The following is a 15,218-nucleotide window of genomic DNA, read 5'->3' on the forward strand; positions in this document are numbered from 1 at the left end:
ATCTGTGGATGGATGGATGATGGATGGATAGATGTATAGATGGATGGGTGGATGGGTGGATGGATGGATGCATGCATGCATGCATGCATGGATGCATGGATGGATCTGTGGATGGGTGAATGGATTAATGGAGGATGGATGGGTGGGTGGGTGAGTGGGTGAGTGGATGGATTGATGAATGTGGGTGGGTGGGCTAGCTTCTTGCGTGATATATAATAGTAACAATAGTTTAAGACTTGATTTCTCAACTGAAAAGGAAAGCAGTCAAAAACTATTTCCCTGCGGCAGGATGGACAGCTCCTTCACCAAGGGGAAGGACACTGTCAGGGAGATGGCCCCCATGTGGAGAGTCCAAACCGCTCCTGCATGGGCATAATCACAGCCACCATCTTGCTCCCCCTCAGTGAGGCCGAAGGTGAGCTCTTGTCTGCACGCTGTCCCATGTCAGCCTTCCTCAGAGCAGGAAGGAATAATCGCTAGAGACAATGGTGAGCTGGATGCCGACGGGGCGGATGGTCAAAGAAACCCCATTCCAAGCGCATGTGTCTCCTTACCTGCAGACAATCTCATCCACTGCTCTGGGCACCTGACATCCCAGCAAGAAAGCCGAAGCCACTGCTGGTACCTCGTGAGAGCTCAGCCAGGGCAGGTTGCCAGGAGGTGGGAGGCAAGCCTAGGTATCTTTCCATGAAGGTAGTCTCATCTTCTGACATCAGAGTTAGGTGCAAACCTCAAGTTACCGAAGCACTTAAACAACGTTTACTGTCTCTGAATTCACATTTCATTAAAGGCGGTTGATGGAAGCCCAGCAGCTGGGAAGCCCAAGCACGTGGCGGGTCCATGACAGATGGGCTGGGCATCCTCCCCAGAAGACAGCGCCAGCCTCAGGATTGTCACAGTGACGAGACCTCACTGGCCAGCTGGGGTTCCCGTGGCCTGGGGCTCTGCTTGTCTGGAGTCCGTGGGGCACTTAAGTCCAGTCCCGGAGCTAGACTGCCCACGTCCACCTCCTGGCTCCCTGTTGCTAGCCATGCGGCACACACACGCCTTATCCTCACAGACCTGTTTCTCTCCTGCAGACAGGAACAACAGTGGCTCCCAGGCTTAGAACACTACCTATCTTCACCGTCATTTCCAGGGACATCAGGAAAGGTGCACAGAGAGCAAAGCTCAGGCTGCCCGTCACTGTCCTGCAGCCACACCCCCACTCGGTGTCCCCTTCCCCAGGGGGACAGTCCCCCTGCTGGCTGACCCTCCCCTACTTGCTTTTCTCTGGGGCCTGAGGGACAAGCCCCCACATAGGCAGACTCGGCACCAGGTCCCCAACAGCGTGCTGACCCCTTGCCGGCTCCAGCCGCAGCAAAGGGGCCCCTCTAGCAGCCCTCTCCTCTCGACCACCTCCCTGGGCCCCAACCAGTGGCTGCACTGTCCCCCTCCTCCACGCGCTCTCCCTGCGGGGACAGGAGGGAAGCAGGTAAGGAAGGGCACGTCCAGCAGGCTGAACAAAGCTGCAGCCTTACCAGGTGACCCGTCCACACCCCACTGCCCCAGTGTGAGGGGAGCAGGGGCCATCTCTGCCCTGGAGCCCGGGGCCCCCATGCAGAACACACTCGACAGAAGGGACACGAAATGGTGCCTCGGCAGGAAACCTCTGTGGGCAGCTCTGGTTGGGTCCTGGGAAGGAAGCAGCACCCACCGTTTGGGCCTCCTTCCCCTACAGAGAACCTTACCCCCTCCACTCTCCCCACCACCCCACAGCCTCCCAATATCCAGGTAGCCCAAGGCCCTCACTCAGCCCGGATCCTCACACTCATCACTGGGGGACCAGTCACCAACATGGAGGAGGGGCTAGGGGGCCCCTCACTCCCTTCCCTCCTGATCAGGGCCTTCCTCCTGCTCTGCCTGCCCCCATCAGGTGGGGACGGAAAGGCCCAGGGGCCTAGCAGTGGGGGATCCCCTGCTGAGAGGCCAGAGGAGGAACGATGCTCACAGCCCCAGCCCTGGTTCCCAGGGACCCTCCCCAGCCAGGCCACACCCAGGAGGGATCCTCAGTGTGATAAATGCCTGACCCCACCTTTAGCCTGAGGGGGTGTGGACCGTTAGCCCTGACAGAAGAGTCCCCCAGGGCTCTGCCGGGAACACGGCCTCCCTGACAGCCTGGGGGCCCTGCCAACGTGTGCAGATGTCCAGTAAGAAGTCCCTTTCAGGCCACTCGGCTGTGCAAGGCAGCTGTGGTTAGAGATGGTCCACACCCCACACCACCCTGCCTGGGCCACGTGAGAACCGCCCTGCACCAGCTCGCAGCCTGCACCCAGTGTGGCCGAGCCCCCAACCCGAGGAGATCGGCTGGACCCAGCGGCGGGACCCTCGCGTGTACAGGCCCGGGGTGGGAGAGACACGTGCGCAGGCCTGGCCCTCCCCACCCCCCGGCAGGAGGAAGCTGAGCTCGGGCGGCCCCTGGGCTCTGCTGGCGGGAGCTGCACCCGCCCCACGCTCAGTGGACACAGCACAGAGCCCCCGAGGAGGCCACGCGAGCCCAGCACCGGGTACGCGTGTGGGAACAAAGAGCTCACCGAGGCTGCCACTGCCTGTGGATGACATCGAGCCCAGCCCACCCACAGCCCTGGGTGCCTCCCCACTGGGCCCCAGCCCACGGGCAGCCACAGGCTCCTCTGCTCTGCACGCACCAGGACCCCCAGAGCCGCCCTGTGTAGGCTGTTCCGCTGCCATGATGTCCTGGCCACTGCCGCTCGCACGCAGGGCTCAGCCTCCCCGCTCCCCGTCCGCGGCAGCCATAGCCCCTTCCCTCCACCCTCCCATTCCCCCGTCCATGGAGCTGGGCACCGGGGCCAGGAACTCACCCACACACATCCCCCAGGGGCCCCGCGGGGTGACACCCCTGTCTTGGGGTCCACCCTCACCAGCCCAGCTCCAAAGCCAACGACCCCAGGGACCAACACAGGTCAAGGCTGCTCTTGGGGGGAGGAGGGGCAGGACACACAGAGCCACCGGAATGGGGCCGAGGCCTCGAGTGCGAACGGGAGCAGGCCCAGCGCTCAGAGGCCCACCCGGGGACGCAGGGGCAGCTGACTGGCCGGCTCACCTGGTGGGACAGAGGGACAGGGCGGGGAGGAGGGCCAGCCAGTTACCTGCACCCGGCCCAATGAACACGCAGAGGCCGTCCTCCTGGGCCGGGAGCGAGGCGCAGGAGACCGGCAGCCCGCTCCCGTCCAGGTGGCCCCAGCACGCGTCCTCCAGGGCCTCACAGAACTGGCGGCAGGGCGGCGGCGTGGGCGGAGGGCCAGCGCCACAGGGCGGGGCCAGCAGCAGGCAGAAGAACCAGGCGAGGAAGCGGTGACAGTGCGTCTGGAGGAGGTGCCCCCACGCCCGGGCGGCGGCCCACACCTCCTCGCTGCTCCCGTGCCGCAGGTGGTTGGGCAGCCAGGCGCGCCCAATGCCCAGGTGGCTGCAGACGGGCAGGGAGGGAGGCAGGGGCAGGCAGCGGCCGGCGGCGGCGGGGACAGGCTGCCCGGTGGGGGTCAGCGGGTCCGCCCCGAGCAGTGCAGGGCGGTTAGCAAGACCAGGCCCCACAGAGTTAGCCACGTGAGGAGCCCGAGCGCCCCCGTCCCCAGGGACAGCCGAGAGCGGGATCTGAGACACCAGGGTGCGGGGGTCGGAGGAGCGAGCGGAGGGGCCGGCGAGAGCACCCAGGGGGCCCGTCACCAGGGGGAGCTGAGGAGGCGTGCGTCTGTGGATGCCAGGGGGTCGGTGCTGCTGGCCGGCACCGGCTGCCACACGCAGGAGTCCTCCGCTGTCCGGATCCTGGGGCCACCCTGGGGACTGCCAGCTCCCCCAGGGAGGGTCCCCACCTGGCGCAGAGGACGGAGAAGCTCTACCTGCAGCAGGTGGTGGTGGCGAGGGCCCGCCCGGGAAGGGCGGCAGCTGGGTGGGCACTGGCGGGGTGCCGGCCTCGGTCCTCTGGGTGTCCGGAGAGCTCGGGGCCCCACTCCCCAGCCAGAGAGCGGTCCCGTTCTCCTGGGGGAGGCTGGAGGGCCCGGGGAGGGTGAGGGGGGCCGTGGGGGTCACAGGGGCTGGCGCCTCTGTCCCGGGGGGGCTCGTGGTGGGAGTGGCGTCATCCCACAGCTGGACAAAGCTCCGGATGCCCTGAGCCACATTGAGGATCTTGGCTCCCACGCCGGCGATGTTCTCCTCCTTCGTGTCCGGGCCCGCGGGGGAGGCACCGCCCAGGCCAGTCTCCGGCCTCTCCACGGGGAGCTCCGAGCTGGCAGGGCCTCTCCCCTGCTCCGTGGGGCCATGCTGGGGGGCCGCGTGTGTGCTGGTGTCCTCTCTGGGCTGCCCATGTGGGCTCCCCGGGGGCTCAGAGACCAGTTCGGCTGTGGGCCCGTCGGTCCTAGTGGACCACAGCCAGTTTAGGCTCAGCAGGTCAGCATGGGCGGCCGCGAGGCAATATGTGACGAGGAGAAGCAGCAGCGGGGGGCCCAGGCGGCCGCCAGGGAGCCGAGCCATCAGTGCTGTGCCCTCACAGGGCCTGGGCGGCCGTGTCTGCGTCCCAGGGCCGGGCCAGCCTGGCTCCGCCCTCCCCGCCCACGGGTCCGTGGCCAGCTCCCCTCTCCTCTGCCGGAGGCTCTTTCCTCCACCTTTCTCCTCTCCCTGAGGGAAAAGACACAAACCTCTAGATCAAGGTGACAGGCACCCGGGGGCTTCTCAGGCTCTTGGCTGCAACCTCAGACTGCAAGAGGGACGAGGTCCCCGCTCCACGCTGTCGCCTCCCTCCGCTGACCCTGCCCGGAGCTCCTCCGGGAGCTGGGTCCGCGAGAGAGCCCCCGGCCCGGCCTTCGGGCGGGCGTCTGCTCGGGGCAGGGCCGGGAACCACAGGCCACCGAGGGCCGCCCTGGCCCACTTGCTCTCGGAGACCCTCCAACAGCCCCGAAGAGCCTGGCCCGGGGCCACCAGTCTGTAGCAACCCCGGAACTTGTTCCAATTCTTGTGGAGGAAATTAGCCTCTGAGACATTCGCCAGCCGAAGACCCTGAGGGCGGGTGGTCCACGCACCCCCGGGGCCCGGCGCCCTCGGGACGCCCCTCTCTCCATCTGGCCAGAGCCCGCGTGCCGGGTGCAAGTGGACGCTCTGCACTGTCCTGAGGGTATCCAACTTAACCCCAGAGCTGCTCAAGGGACCGAAGGCCACAGCGGCCGGTGTCGTGAGGGCAGAGCAGGATTACGGGGCCAATCGATGCCGGAGGCGCCGGCGGCAGCAGGGTCCAGGCAGACGTGGGTCTCCCGGCCACCCCGCCCCCCAGCCCGGGCCGCGTGTAGAGCGGGCGCTCTACCGCTTCTGGGCGCACGGCGGGGGGGCTCTTCCAGGGACGGTCCCCGGGCCGCAGGAGAGGGGTCCCCATCCACACAAGGACCGCCAGGGACGGCCTCCCTCCCATCCTCAACACCCCAACGGGTGAAGCACAGCAAGCATAGCACGCCAAGCACGGGGCCAGCGCTCCGCCTTTATCGCCCGAACCTCGTGGGACACAGCCGCCAGCTCGCTTACGCATGAACAACGGAGGCCCAGAGACCCGGCTCCCGGCGGAGCCCAGAGACGGCAGAGCCAGGAGGCAGCCGGCACTCACACAGGCAGCCCGGCTCGCCCATGCACACTCACACCCGCTCACACCGTCACGCACACGGCCTCACCACCACATTCTACACCAGCTCCCACGTCCCCCCAACACCCCGTCTTCCCCAGGCTCTGGCAGGGTCTCAGCCCACCCTCCCCGGGGCTGGGTTCAGCAGCGTGGCCGCTGTGACGTGTCCCCAACTGTCCCCAGCCCAGAGCACCGAGGATGCAATCAGTCAGCTACCGTCCAAAGGGCAGGGCCCGGCTGCTGGGGTCAGAACTCAGAACACTGTGTCCCCTCTGCAAAGGGGGGCATTCCATATGCAAACATCTGTGCTAGGCATCGTTCCCAGTGTTAATCCCCACCATGCTCAGAATTCCTAGAAATCGTCTCTTTGCTTGAAAATTCACTAATGTGATTTTATGCCTAAAAGTGTCTCTAATGTGATCTTATGCCTGAAAGTGTCTCCGGAAAATCTCAGGACAGAAATTCCAAAGGCTCTGCCCCTTCTCCCGTGCACCCGGGCGTGTCCGACGGAGGGTGGCTCCCTTGTCCATCCAGGTGGCCCTGGGCCCTCAGCTACTCCCTGGGGCCACTCGCCGGTGGGGCCGGCCCCGCACCCACTGGCTCAGCTCGCCCCCCAGGCTGAACCAGGGACCGAGGTCACACGAGGAGGGACAGCAGTGCCCCCACGCTTGTGCCCACACCGCAACCCAGCAGGGCGCCCCTCCACCCTCCACGGCCCACCCACGCCCTCCTACTCCAGACCGGGGCTGCCCCCAGAAGCCCAGAGCCCCGTGCCCGCTCTGCCCTCCCCTCCGTGAGCAGCCTGGGCGGGTTCGGGGCGTCCGAGCTGCCGTTGAGGCCCTGCGTGGGAGGGGCCACCTCACACCCCTTCCGGATGGAGAGCACGTGTGGACCCGCCAGATCCCCACGGTGGCGAGACGCACCCCTGCCTCCCGCCCTGCCTCCCACTGGGAGTTTGTTCCGTCTTGTTGGCCTGTCTGGTTTGGATTCCTGAATAATGCGGTCTTTTATTTTCATTTTTGAAAAAACACAAACACCCACACGTGAACCGAGAAAATTGGCTCTCCGAGGAACGGGAGGATGACGCTGCCTCGGAACTTCAGAGCATGGCTTTCGGGGCGCTCACCTGTCAGAAACCCTCCCACCGTGACCTCCGACACCACCTTCACGCTGAGGCCCCAAGTCCCCTCCGGCCAGGCCTCCCGGGACTGCCCACAGCGGGGCCCCTCCTCCACGACGGTCTCCCCGAGACCCTGCTGGCTCAGGGAGCCCCGGGGCTCTCTCTCCTGCCCCTGCCCAAGGCCAGTCCCAGCGTGTGTCCCTCAGCCTCCAAGGAGCAGACCCGGGCGCCCAAGCTCCCCGCACCCACTGCCCAGGGACCCGCTCCCAGGTGGCCACACACACATCCAGTGAAGGTCCCTCCACTGTGGACACATTTCCGGCTCTTTCGAAATGAAAACATGACTTTTCATCTTCCTGTGGTGTAACTGGTTTATAATTGCCTAATACACCTAGACGCTCTGCCTAAACTCTACGTCTCGTGGTGACTTTTTCGAGCACGATGATAAAAGACGCAGCAGCTCCCGAGATGCCCACTGAAGGCGCTGCTGCTGGGGAGGGGCTGACCGGCCAGCTCCACGCGGGCCCCCGGCTGGGCCCTGCACCGGCCTCTCTCAGCCACAGCCCGGCCTCGGGGCTGCCGTCCAGATGAAGGGGCATGAGGTGGCCGGGCAGCCAGGGCCAGGTCAAGGCCCACAGGCACCTGCCCTTCCTGGTGGGCGCTCGGTCACCCGAGGACCCCGCCTGGTTCCACTGCCCCGTGGGAGCACACAAACCCCAAAACCGAAGACGACGGCAACATTGCAACACCCTGTCTGATTTCTAACCACCAGGAAGTGCGATCCACCTTCTCCAATCAGTCCTTGGAGTGTGGTTCAAACTCCCTCCCTCCCGTGTGCGGAGAGCAGAGACCCCCATATTCACGGCCCCCCGTGAGACGGCTGACACAGTCCAGCATTTCCACAGCCCATGGGGCGCGAAGAACCACCCCCAGCCTGCAAACCCAAATCCCTCTGTGGGTGGCATGAAGCCCAAGAGAACCCTGTCGGCTCCTAAGGGAGTGCCTAGCCCTACCCAGCACGCGGCTGGCCATCACCCCCACGCTGGCCTGAGGGTGACAGAAACATACAGGAGGCCCCGGGCCTCCCGGGGGGGGGGTTCGTACAGCCCCAGCCCCCCAGAGCCCACCCTTGGAAGCGACCCTGGCCAGTGCAGGGCAACTGTTGGGAAGGACGGTCAGCGGACGTGAGATGCGGCCAGAGAGCAGAGACTCACCAGGGTCAAGGGTCACGGGGAAAACGCGTCCTGTCAGCTCAGCCTGGCCGCAGCGGCCCCCCGTCCACTGCTTCCCACCTCCGGATGGAAGGCCCGCGGGAGGGCACTTGCCGAAGCCTGAATCCAAACATGGGGAAGCAGCTGGACAAGTCAGACCGGGGGGCATTGCACGGGACAGCGGGCTGGACTCCGCACATATGTCCACATCGGGAAAGAGAAGGAGGGAGGGGGTCCAGAGCAAGGAGGCGGAGGAAACAGCCAGCAGGGGCAGCGTGCAGGCCTCGACCTTCCAGGGCCGCCGGCTCCGTAAAGGACAGCACAGGGACCCTGGAGCACGTCTGAGAGTGGACCGACGTCACTGGGCACGTCCCTGCTCTAGGACAAGCACATGGAAGTGCCCGGGCAGCGGTCAGGATGCTGCCACTCACTTTAACCAAGAAGTGAGTGTGTGCATGCATGTGGGGTGTGTGCCATGCACACGCACACACACGGATGTGTGCTGTGTGTGCACGTACGTGGATGCTCCCGCGTGTGCACGCAGACGTGGACTGGGGAGAGCTGGAAACGTGGCGAGTGTTAACAGCCAGCAAAGGGTGGTGCAGGGGTGCATGAGTGAGCACAGCACTCACCTCCCCTCCTTCCTGTGCGTTTGAAATGCAAACAGAGATTTCTTTCTGCCTTCGTTGTCTTGGGTGCCCTCTGTGGGCTTCACCTCGGGAAATCAGGCGGCCCGGTGGGTGTTTGTCCTCTGAGCCATCACACCCCCTCTCTTACCCAACGTTATAACTTAAAGTTCACTTACACAGAGCAAAACAGCTGAATTGCTTGCTAGACTCCATGGGACTTGCACCAGCGCCACAGAGCGCATATTTTTACAGACTCTAAAAACTCTTCCAAGACCCGAGGTGCCTCCCACTTTGTTCGTTTCCGAGATTGTTTTGGCCCTGCTGGTGCCTTGAAGTTCCATATGGGTATCAGAATCAGCTTGCGGGTTCCAACGGGAAGTCAGCGGGGTCCCCGGCAGGGTCGGCTCAGCAGACCGTTCCGGAGTGATGCCATCTTAACAGTGGGAAGTCTTCCGACTCACAAACACCGAGTGTTTCTCCATTTATTAGATCTTCCTTCACTTCTCTCAACACTGTTTTCAACTTCCAGAGTGTAAGTTTTGCACTCCTTTTTGTTAAACTTATTCCTAAGTATTTTACTCTTTTTGTGCTTTTGTAGATGGATTTTTTACTTGATTTCATTTTTGGATCATTCATTACAAGTATATAGAAATTCAATTGATTTTTCACATTGATCGTGTATCTTGCAGCTTACTGAACTTACTAGCTGTCACCGTTTTTGCGTGGATTCCTTAGGACTCCACATCTCTATGACCGTGTGGTCTGTGAACAGAGTACGGTGTACAATGGAAGTGGTGAGTGGGGGCATCCTTGTCTCGTGCATGGTCTTGGGGGGACACATCCGGCCTCCCACCAGCAGGCAGGATGTCAGCTGTGGGTTCTAGTAGATGCCTTGTATAGGGTTCAGGAAGCTCCCTCTGTTCCTAGTTTCTTGAGGGTTTTTATCACAAGAGAGTGTTGGATTTCATCAAATGCCTTTTCATTGAGATGACCACATCATTTTATTCTTTATTCCACGGATATAGCGCATTATAGATGCTAAACCAGCCTTGCGTGTCTGGGACCGAGAGCCCACTGGTCGTGGTGTATGGTTGCTCTTCTTTGCTGCTGGTTTTGGTTTGCTAGTCCTTAGGGATGTTTGTGTCCACATTTACAACTGGTACTGGACCATAGTTTTCTTTCTTGGGACATCTGGGTCTGGCTTTGGAGTCTAGGTAGCACTGGCTTCATAAAATCAGCCGGGAACTGGTTCCCCATTTTATTTTTTAAAAGAGTTTCTGAATATCTCGTTTTAATTCTTTAACTGTTTGGTAGAATTCGGCAGCAAAGCCGGGCTTTTCTTTACATGGGTAACTTTGGATTATCAAATCAATCTCCTTTAACGGTTACAGAGCTATTCAAATTGTCTCCTTCTCATTAAGTCTCAATAGCTTGTGTCTTTCTAGGAATTTGCCAATTCCCTCTAAGTTATCCAATTTGTTGACACAACTGTTCGTCATTAGGTTAGAACATGGTACAGGGTGCAAACAGAGCTGGAGGACCCAACTTCCCAATTTCAAATCTTACTATGAGGCTATGGTAAGTGAGGCCGTGTAGTGTTGGCCCGAGGCTGGACATGTGGGGCAGTGGAACAATGCATACATCACTGGTCAAGAAGACCAAGATCGTCCAGGGAAGGAATGGTATTTTTTAAAAGATTTTATTTATTTATTTGACAGAGAGACAGCGAGAGAGAGAGCACAAGCAGGGGGAGTGGGAGAGGGAGAAGCAGGCTTCCCGCCAAGCAGGGAGCCAGATGCGGGGCTCGATCCCAGGACCCTGGGACCATGACCTGAGCCGAAGGCAGATGCTTAGTGACTGAGCCACCCAGGCATTCCAAGAATAGTATTTCAAGAAAGAGAGCTGGAACAACTGGACATTCACAGGCGAGAGAATGAAGTGGACCCCTACCTCACACATTATACAAAAAGTAGCTTCAAATGGATCAAAGACCTGAATGTAAGAGCTACAACCATAAAACTCTTAGAAGAAAACACAGGAATAAATCTCCATGACCTTGGACTTAGCCAAAGAGTCTTAGATATGATGTCAAAAGCCTAAGCAACAAGGGGCAAAAATAAATTGGACTAAATCAAACTTTAAAACCTTCGTGCTTCAAAGGACACCATCAAGAAACTGAAAAGACAACCCACAAAATGGAAGAAGATATTTGCAAATCATATATCTGATAAGGGACCTGTATCTAGAATATGTCAAGACTGGCTACAACCCAACAATAAAAAGACACGTCATCCAATTAAAAAGTTGGCCAAGAATCTGAATAGACATTTCTCCAAGGAAGACATGCACATAGCCGGCAGGCACACGAAGAGATGCTCGGTAGCATCAGTCATCAGGGAAATGCGGAGTGAGACCATGTGGGATACACTTCACACCCACCAGGATGGCTAGAATCAAAGGGCAGAGCGTAAGCAGTGGTGGTGGGCAGCGGAGAAGTCAGACCTCGTGCGCTGTTGGCAGGAAGGTAAACTGGTGCAGCCCCCAAGGAAAGGGTCTGGCAGGTCCTCAAATCATGAAACACAGAGCTACCCTGTGTCCAAAAATCCCACTCGGGAGACAGACCCAAGAGAAATGAAAGCACGTGCCCGCACGAGGATGGGCACACGAATGTTTACACCAGCAGTATTCATGATGGTCAAAAGGTGGAAACAACCCCATCCATGCCATGAGGATCGCCCAGCCCCGAGAAGGAGCAGAGCCGTGACCCCTGATACCACAGCCCAACCTCGGGAACGACCTGCTGAGTGGGACCAGCAGCTTCCATTTACACCGCGTACCCAGAGCACAGAAACCCACCAACGCAAGTTTGTGGTTGTTCGGGGCTGGGGTGATGATGACGGGGTCGCTCCCAGGCCACCCTGATGACAGTGGGGACTTGCACAATATTCGTCACTGAACTGTGCGCTGTGTCAATTACACCCAAATGAAGGCATTTTGAAAAAGAACGGAGTTGATGCTGTGTCTTGAAACCACATGGTCTTAAATCAGACGCTGTGTGATCTCTATGTATTTGTTACTGAGATTGGTTTTTCCCACACATTTGATGACAGTGATTCTTCCTTCATAAATTCCTGCGTACCTTCACTCGGTTTCCTAAGGGAGTATTTACCACTTTTTTTAAAATTAGGGATGTGGAGCCTGGGTCACCTCTGCCGCTAGGTGGTTTCCGAGTTCACTGCTGGCCTCTTTCGAGACGCACGGGGACTTTACTTCCAGCGAAGCAAGCCTCCTGCCGACTCCGTCCGCGCGCCCTGGCGCCTGGCTCGTCCGCAGAGCCACGCTCCGTCTGCTCCGCCCCGCGAGGGCCGCTCACTCTGACGGGGCGCTCCGGAGTCCTAGTCCACGTCCTAGCGAACCCGAGACTCCCAGCCTCCTATGGCCACGTGCACCTGACAGTCAGAAACCCCCAGCGGGCGGCGGCTGGGGGCCCCACACCATCGCCTGTGCATTAACCCTTCACTTCGTAGGGACGTATTCTTTTTTCATTCACTCAACAAATACACACTGAGCTCCCCCTGGGCATCCAGGCCTGCTCTGGGCACTGACGAGGCGTCAGCTACGGTGCGGGAAGGTCCACGGCAAAGTGGACACAGAGGGCACATAGGTGACCGCCGCAGGATGTGGGACAGAGGGGAGACAACACAAGCATGTCCCCCACAGAAGGACACCAAATTCTAGCTCAGCCGCCCACGAGGGGGACGGGCAGCCTCCGCCAGCCTGCGGGAGGGACAGTCCCCACTCCGGGAGCCTTGAGGGTCACCACGAGGCCTGTTTCGCAGGCTATTTACCCAGAGCAGAGTCCCCCATGCCTGCCGTTGAAGTGTTTTTCTGGGAATGGGGCCACACAGCCGGTGTTTCACACAAAGGCTCTTGACCCAGGAAATTAATGTTTGACTAGTGTTTTCACCGGAGCGTCCTGGGGACCTGGCGTCCAGAGCGTCCATCACTGTGTGGTTCCTCAGCAGCATGGAGAGACAGTGATTCATCCCCACAACCCCAAATACAGGCATAGCACGGCGCCTGGCCCTGGACCTCCCAGGACCCCAGGGGACACCTCGGGAGGACCTGGTGCCCCGGCGGGGGGACCAGGGGTGGCAAGGGGAGGGGTCTCGGCACCTCAGGGCAGGGTTTGTGGGGGCCAAAAAGGGAGATGATGTGGAGAACCTACAGAACCTTTTAAGCCGTGAACAGTCCGATTAGTTTTTAAGGGTTTGGCGGGTTGCTCATTAACTGGATTTTTAATGGAAGGCTGGAGGGCAGGCTCACGAGGCCAGGTTCCCATGGGGAGGGGATGGGGAAGTGGCTGACCTGTTCGGTCCCCCGATCTGTGGTGACCACGCTCCAGTCTGATTGGGGCAATGGGTCAAGCTCCTCCTATGTGCCAACACCCCAAATCCGCCAATACCCTCGAGGTCCCACACCGTGATCCCAGCCCCCGTGCCTGGCCAGGGCAGTGTGGCTAACAGGGGTCCCTAGACCCACTCCTGACCACAGGCCACCATGAGGACAATACCTGGGGCTGCTCCCTGCCCTGATCTCCAGATGCACAGCAAGGATCCAGAAATAGCCACGTCACAGAGAACACACGGGGCGTGGAGGTGTGCACCCAGCACATGATGGGTGTTTCTGCCATGGACACAGAGGGCGGGCAGCGAGGGCAGGGTACACAACCAGCTGGTTAGGCAGGTTACCCCCAAACCCCAACATGCACCTGACTCAGCGCTCCTGACCCGGCAGACCCGACCGGCGCCACACTCCGGGCTCGTACCACGGCAGCTGGGCAGGAAGCCCACCGGCCACAGCTCCCCCTTCTCAATTCCACGTCCACCCCAGTGGCCGGATGCTCCCACGATGGCGGGACTCGCTCAGTCCACGGGGCCGTGCCCTCAGGAAGCAAAGGACCTGCAGGGCGGTGGCCCGGCCTGTGTCTGCCTCCCACCCTCCCAGTTTGGGCAAGCTCGTCAGCAGGAGGGTGGACAGCAGTGCCGCCCGATGCATGACGACAGGCTGGAGGCCACGGAGGGTGCAGGTGGGAGAGCCTGCCAGGCAGGAGGACACGGGCGAGGACTGCTCCGGGAGCAGGGGCGTCCGCGTGGGTGTGTGACCACATTCACTGAGAGCAGAATGTGAGTTTTGTCCTTGTTCTTGTCATACTAGGGTTTTCTAGTTTGGGGTTTTGAGGGGGCAGTTTGGGTAGTTATAAAGACAAAACTCACAAATAAGAATAAAGGAAAAAAAGATCAAGGTACAGGAACTGAGAAATCCAGTGGTTTTGCTTCAGGCGTGTCCATGCTGGGTGCGCAGCGTCCAGTGGCAGCCCCAAGGTGACCTGGTGGTGCCCAGGGAGGGTCCGGCCCATGCGAGCGTGCCTGAGCCCACAGGATTTCGAGGACGGGCGTGTGCATCTCTCTGGCATGGCCCGGTGTTCAGGCACGGCCAGAACTAGCCTTGGGCTGGGCCCTCCTTGGGCTTGGACAGTCCTCCAGTTCAGCCCTGGCCCAGCCGCCCCCCGCCTGGACCCTGCATGTCCTCCTTGGGAGCCGCTTCCAGCTGGGGTTGAGTGACGGCCCCACAGGGCTCCGCAGGGTGGCGGGCAGGTGAGGGTGGTGGCCAGGCCGGGGTGCTGGGGTTCCCAAGCTCTCCAGGAGGACCCGCTGGGGTGTCCTTCCCGCACGGCTGGGTCACAGGCTGACATCCACCATCACGGGGGGGCCCACGGGTGGTGGGAGAGATGAAGCATCAGAGATACCACAGCAGGTGGGATGGTGGCCTCAAAAATATGCCTAAAGCCTCACGGAGCCTGTGACTGCCATAGTTGGGGAAAAGGGTCTTGCAGACGCAATGGGTCAGGGACCTCGAGGAGCCCATCCTACACCAGGATGGGCTAAACCCAATGACAGGTGTCCTTGCGAGGGACCGAGGAGGACAGAGGGGAAGCCACATGAAGATGGAGGCAGAGATGGGAGGGATGTGGCCACAAGCCAGGGAACCTGGGGCCCTAGGATTTGGACGTGGCAGGAAGGATGCCCCCTGGAAAGGAGTGTAACCCGGGGACACCTTGACCTCAGACCTCTGGGCTTCGAAATGAGAGAAGACAGATTTCTGTTGTTGTAGGGCCCTGCTCTGTGGTAGTATGTGACAACAACCCCGGGACTCCCCTCGACCCTAAGGATCCATGGGGAGCAGTACAGGGGCCAGGGGTCAGGCCGAGGGGCAGGGAGCAGCAACACCCACCCCAGAGCTGTCCTGAGCGGTTGGGGGACTGGTGCCCTCATCTGCTGTGGAAACGGCTCTTGGCTGGGGTGGGTGTGCTGCCTGAGGGGAACACGGCAGAAACTGGTGGAGGATGCCCACAGAGGACCAACCCAGCCCTAAGGGGAACGCCCATGGAGCACCACCCCAGCCCCACGGAGGACGCCCACGGAGCACCCACCGAGCCCCACGGAGCACGCCCACGGAGCACCCACCAGCCCCACGGAGCACCCGCCAGCCCCACGGAGCACGCCCACGGAGCATCCGCCAGCCCCACGGAGCACGCC

At 60.7% G+C, this 15,218-nt stretch overlaps 1 protein-coding gene across 4 annotated transcripts in view; it reads right to left on the reverse strand.

The window, feature by feature from the left end:
* COL18A1 (collagen type XVIII alpha 1 chain) overlaps positions 1–15,218 on the reverse strand; it is an 86,693-nt gene that overhangs the window by 44,735 nt on the left and 26,740 nt on the right. For 2 of the 4 annotated variants that reach the window (XM_021679225.1, XM_021679224.1), the window contains exon 1: positions 3,897–4,576. The exons of 1 other annotated variant lie outside the window; for it this stretch is intronic. In XM_021679225.1, the coding sequence (XP_021534900.1) occupies positions 3,897–4,527 (631 nt within the window). In that variant the 5' untranslated portion in view covers positions 4,528–4,576. Of the gene's footprint in view, positions 1–3,149; positions 4,577–15,218 lie in introns of those variants that run through there. One more of the 4 variants, XM_044919292.1, reaches the window with a different exon arrangement.

Source organism: Neomonachus schauinslandi, chromosome 1 (assembly GCF_002201575.2).
Source record: "Neomonachus schauinslandi chromosome 1, ASM220157v2, whole genome shotgun sequence".
In the NCBI taxonomy this organism is placed as follows: domain Eukaryota; kingdom Metazoa; phylum Chordata; class Mammalia; order Carnivora; family Phocidae; genus Neomonachus; species Neomonachus schauinslandi.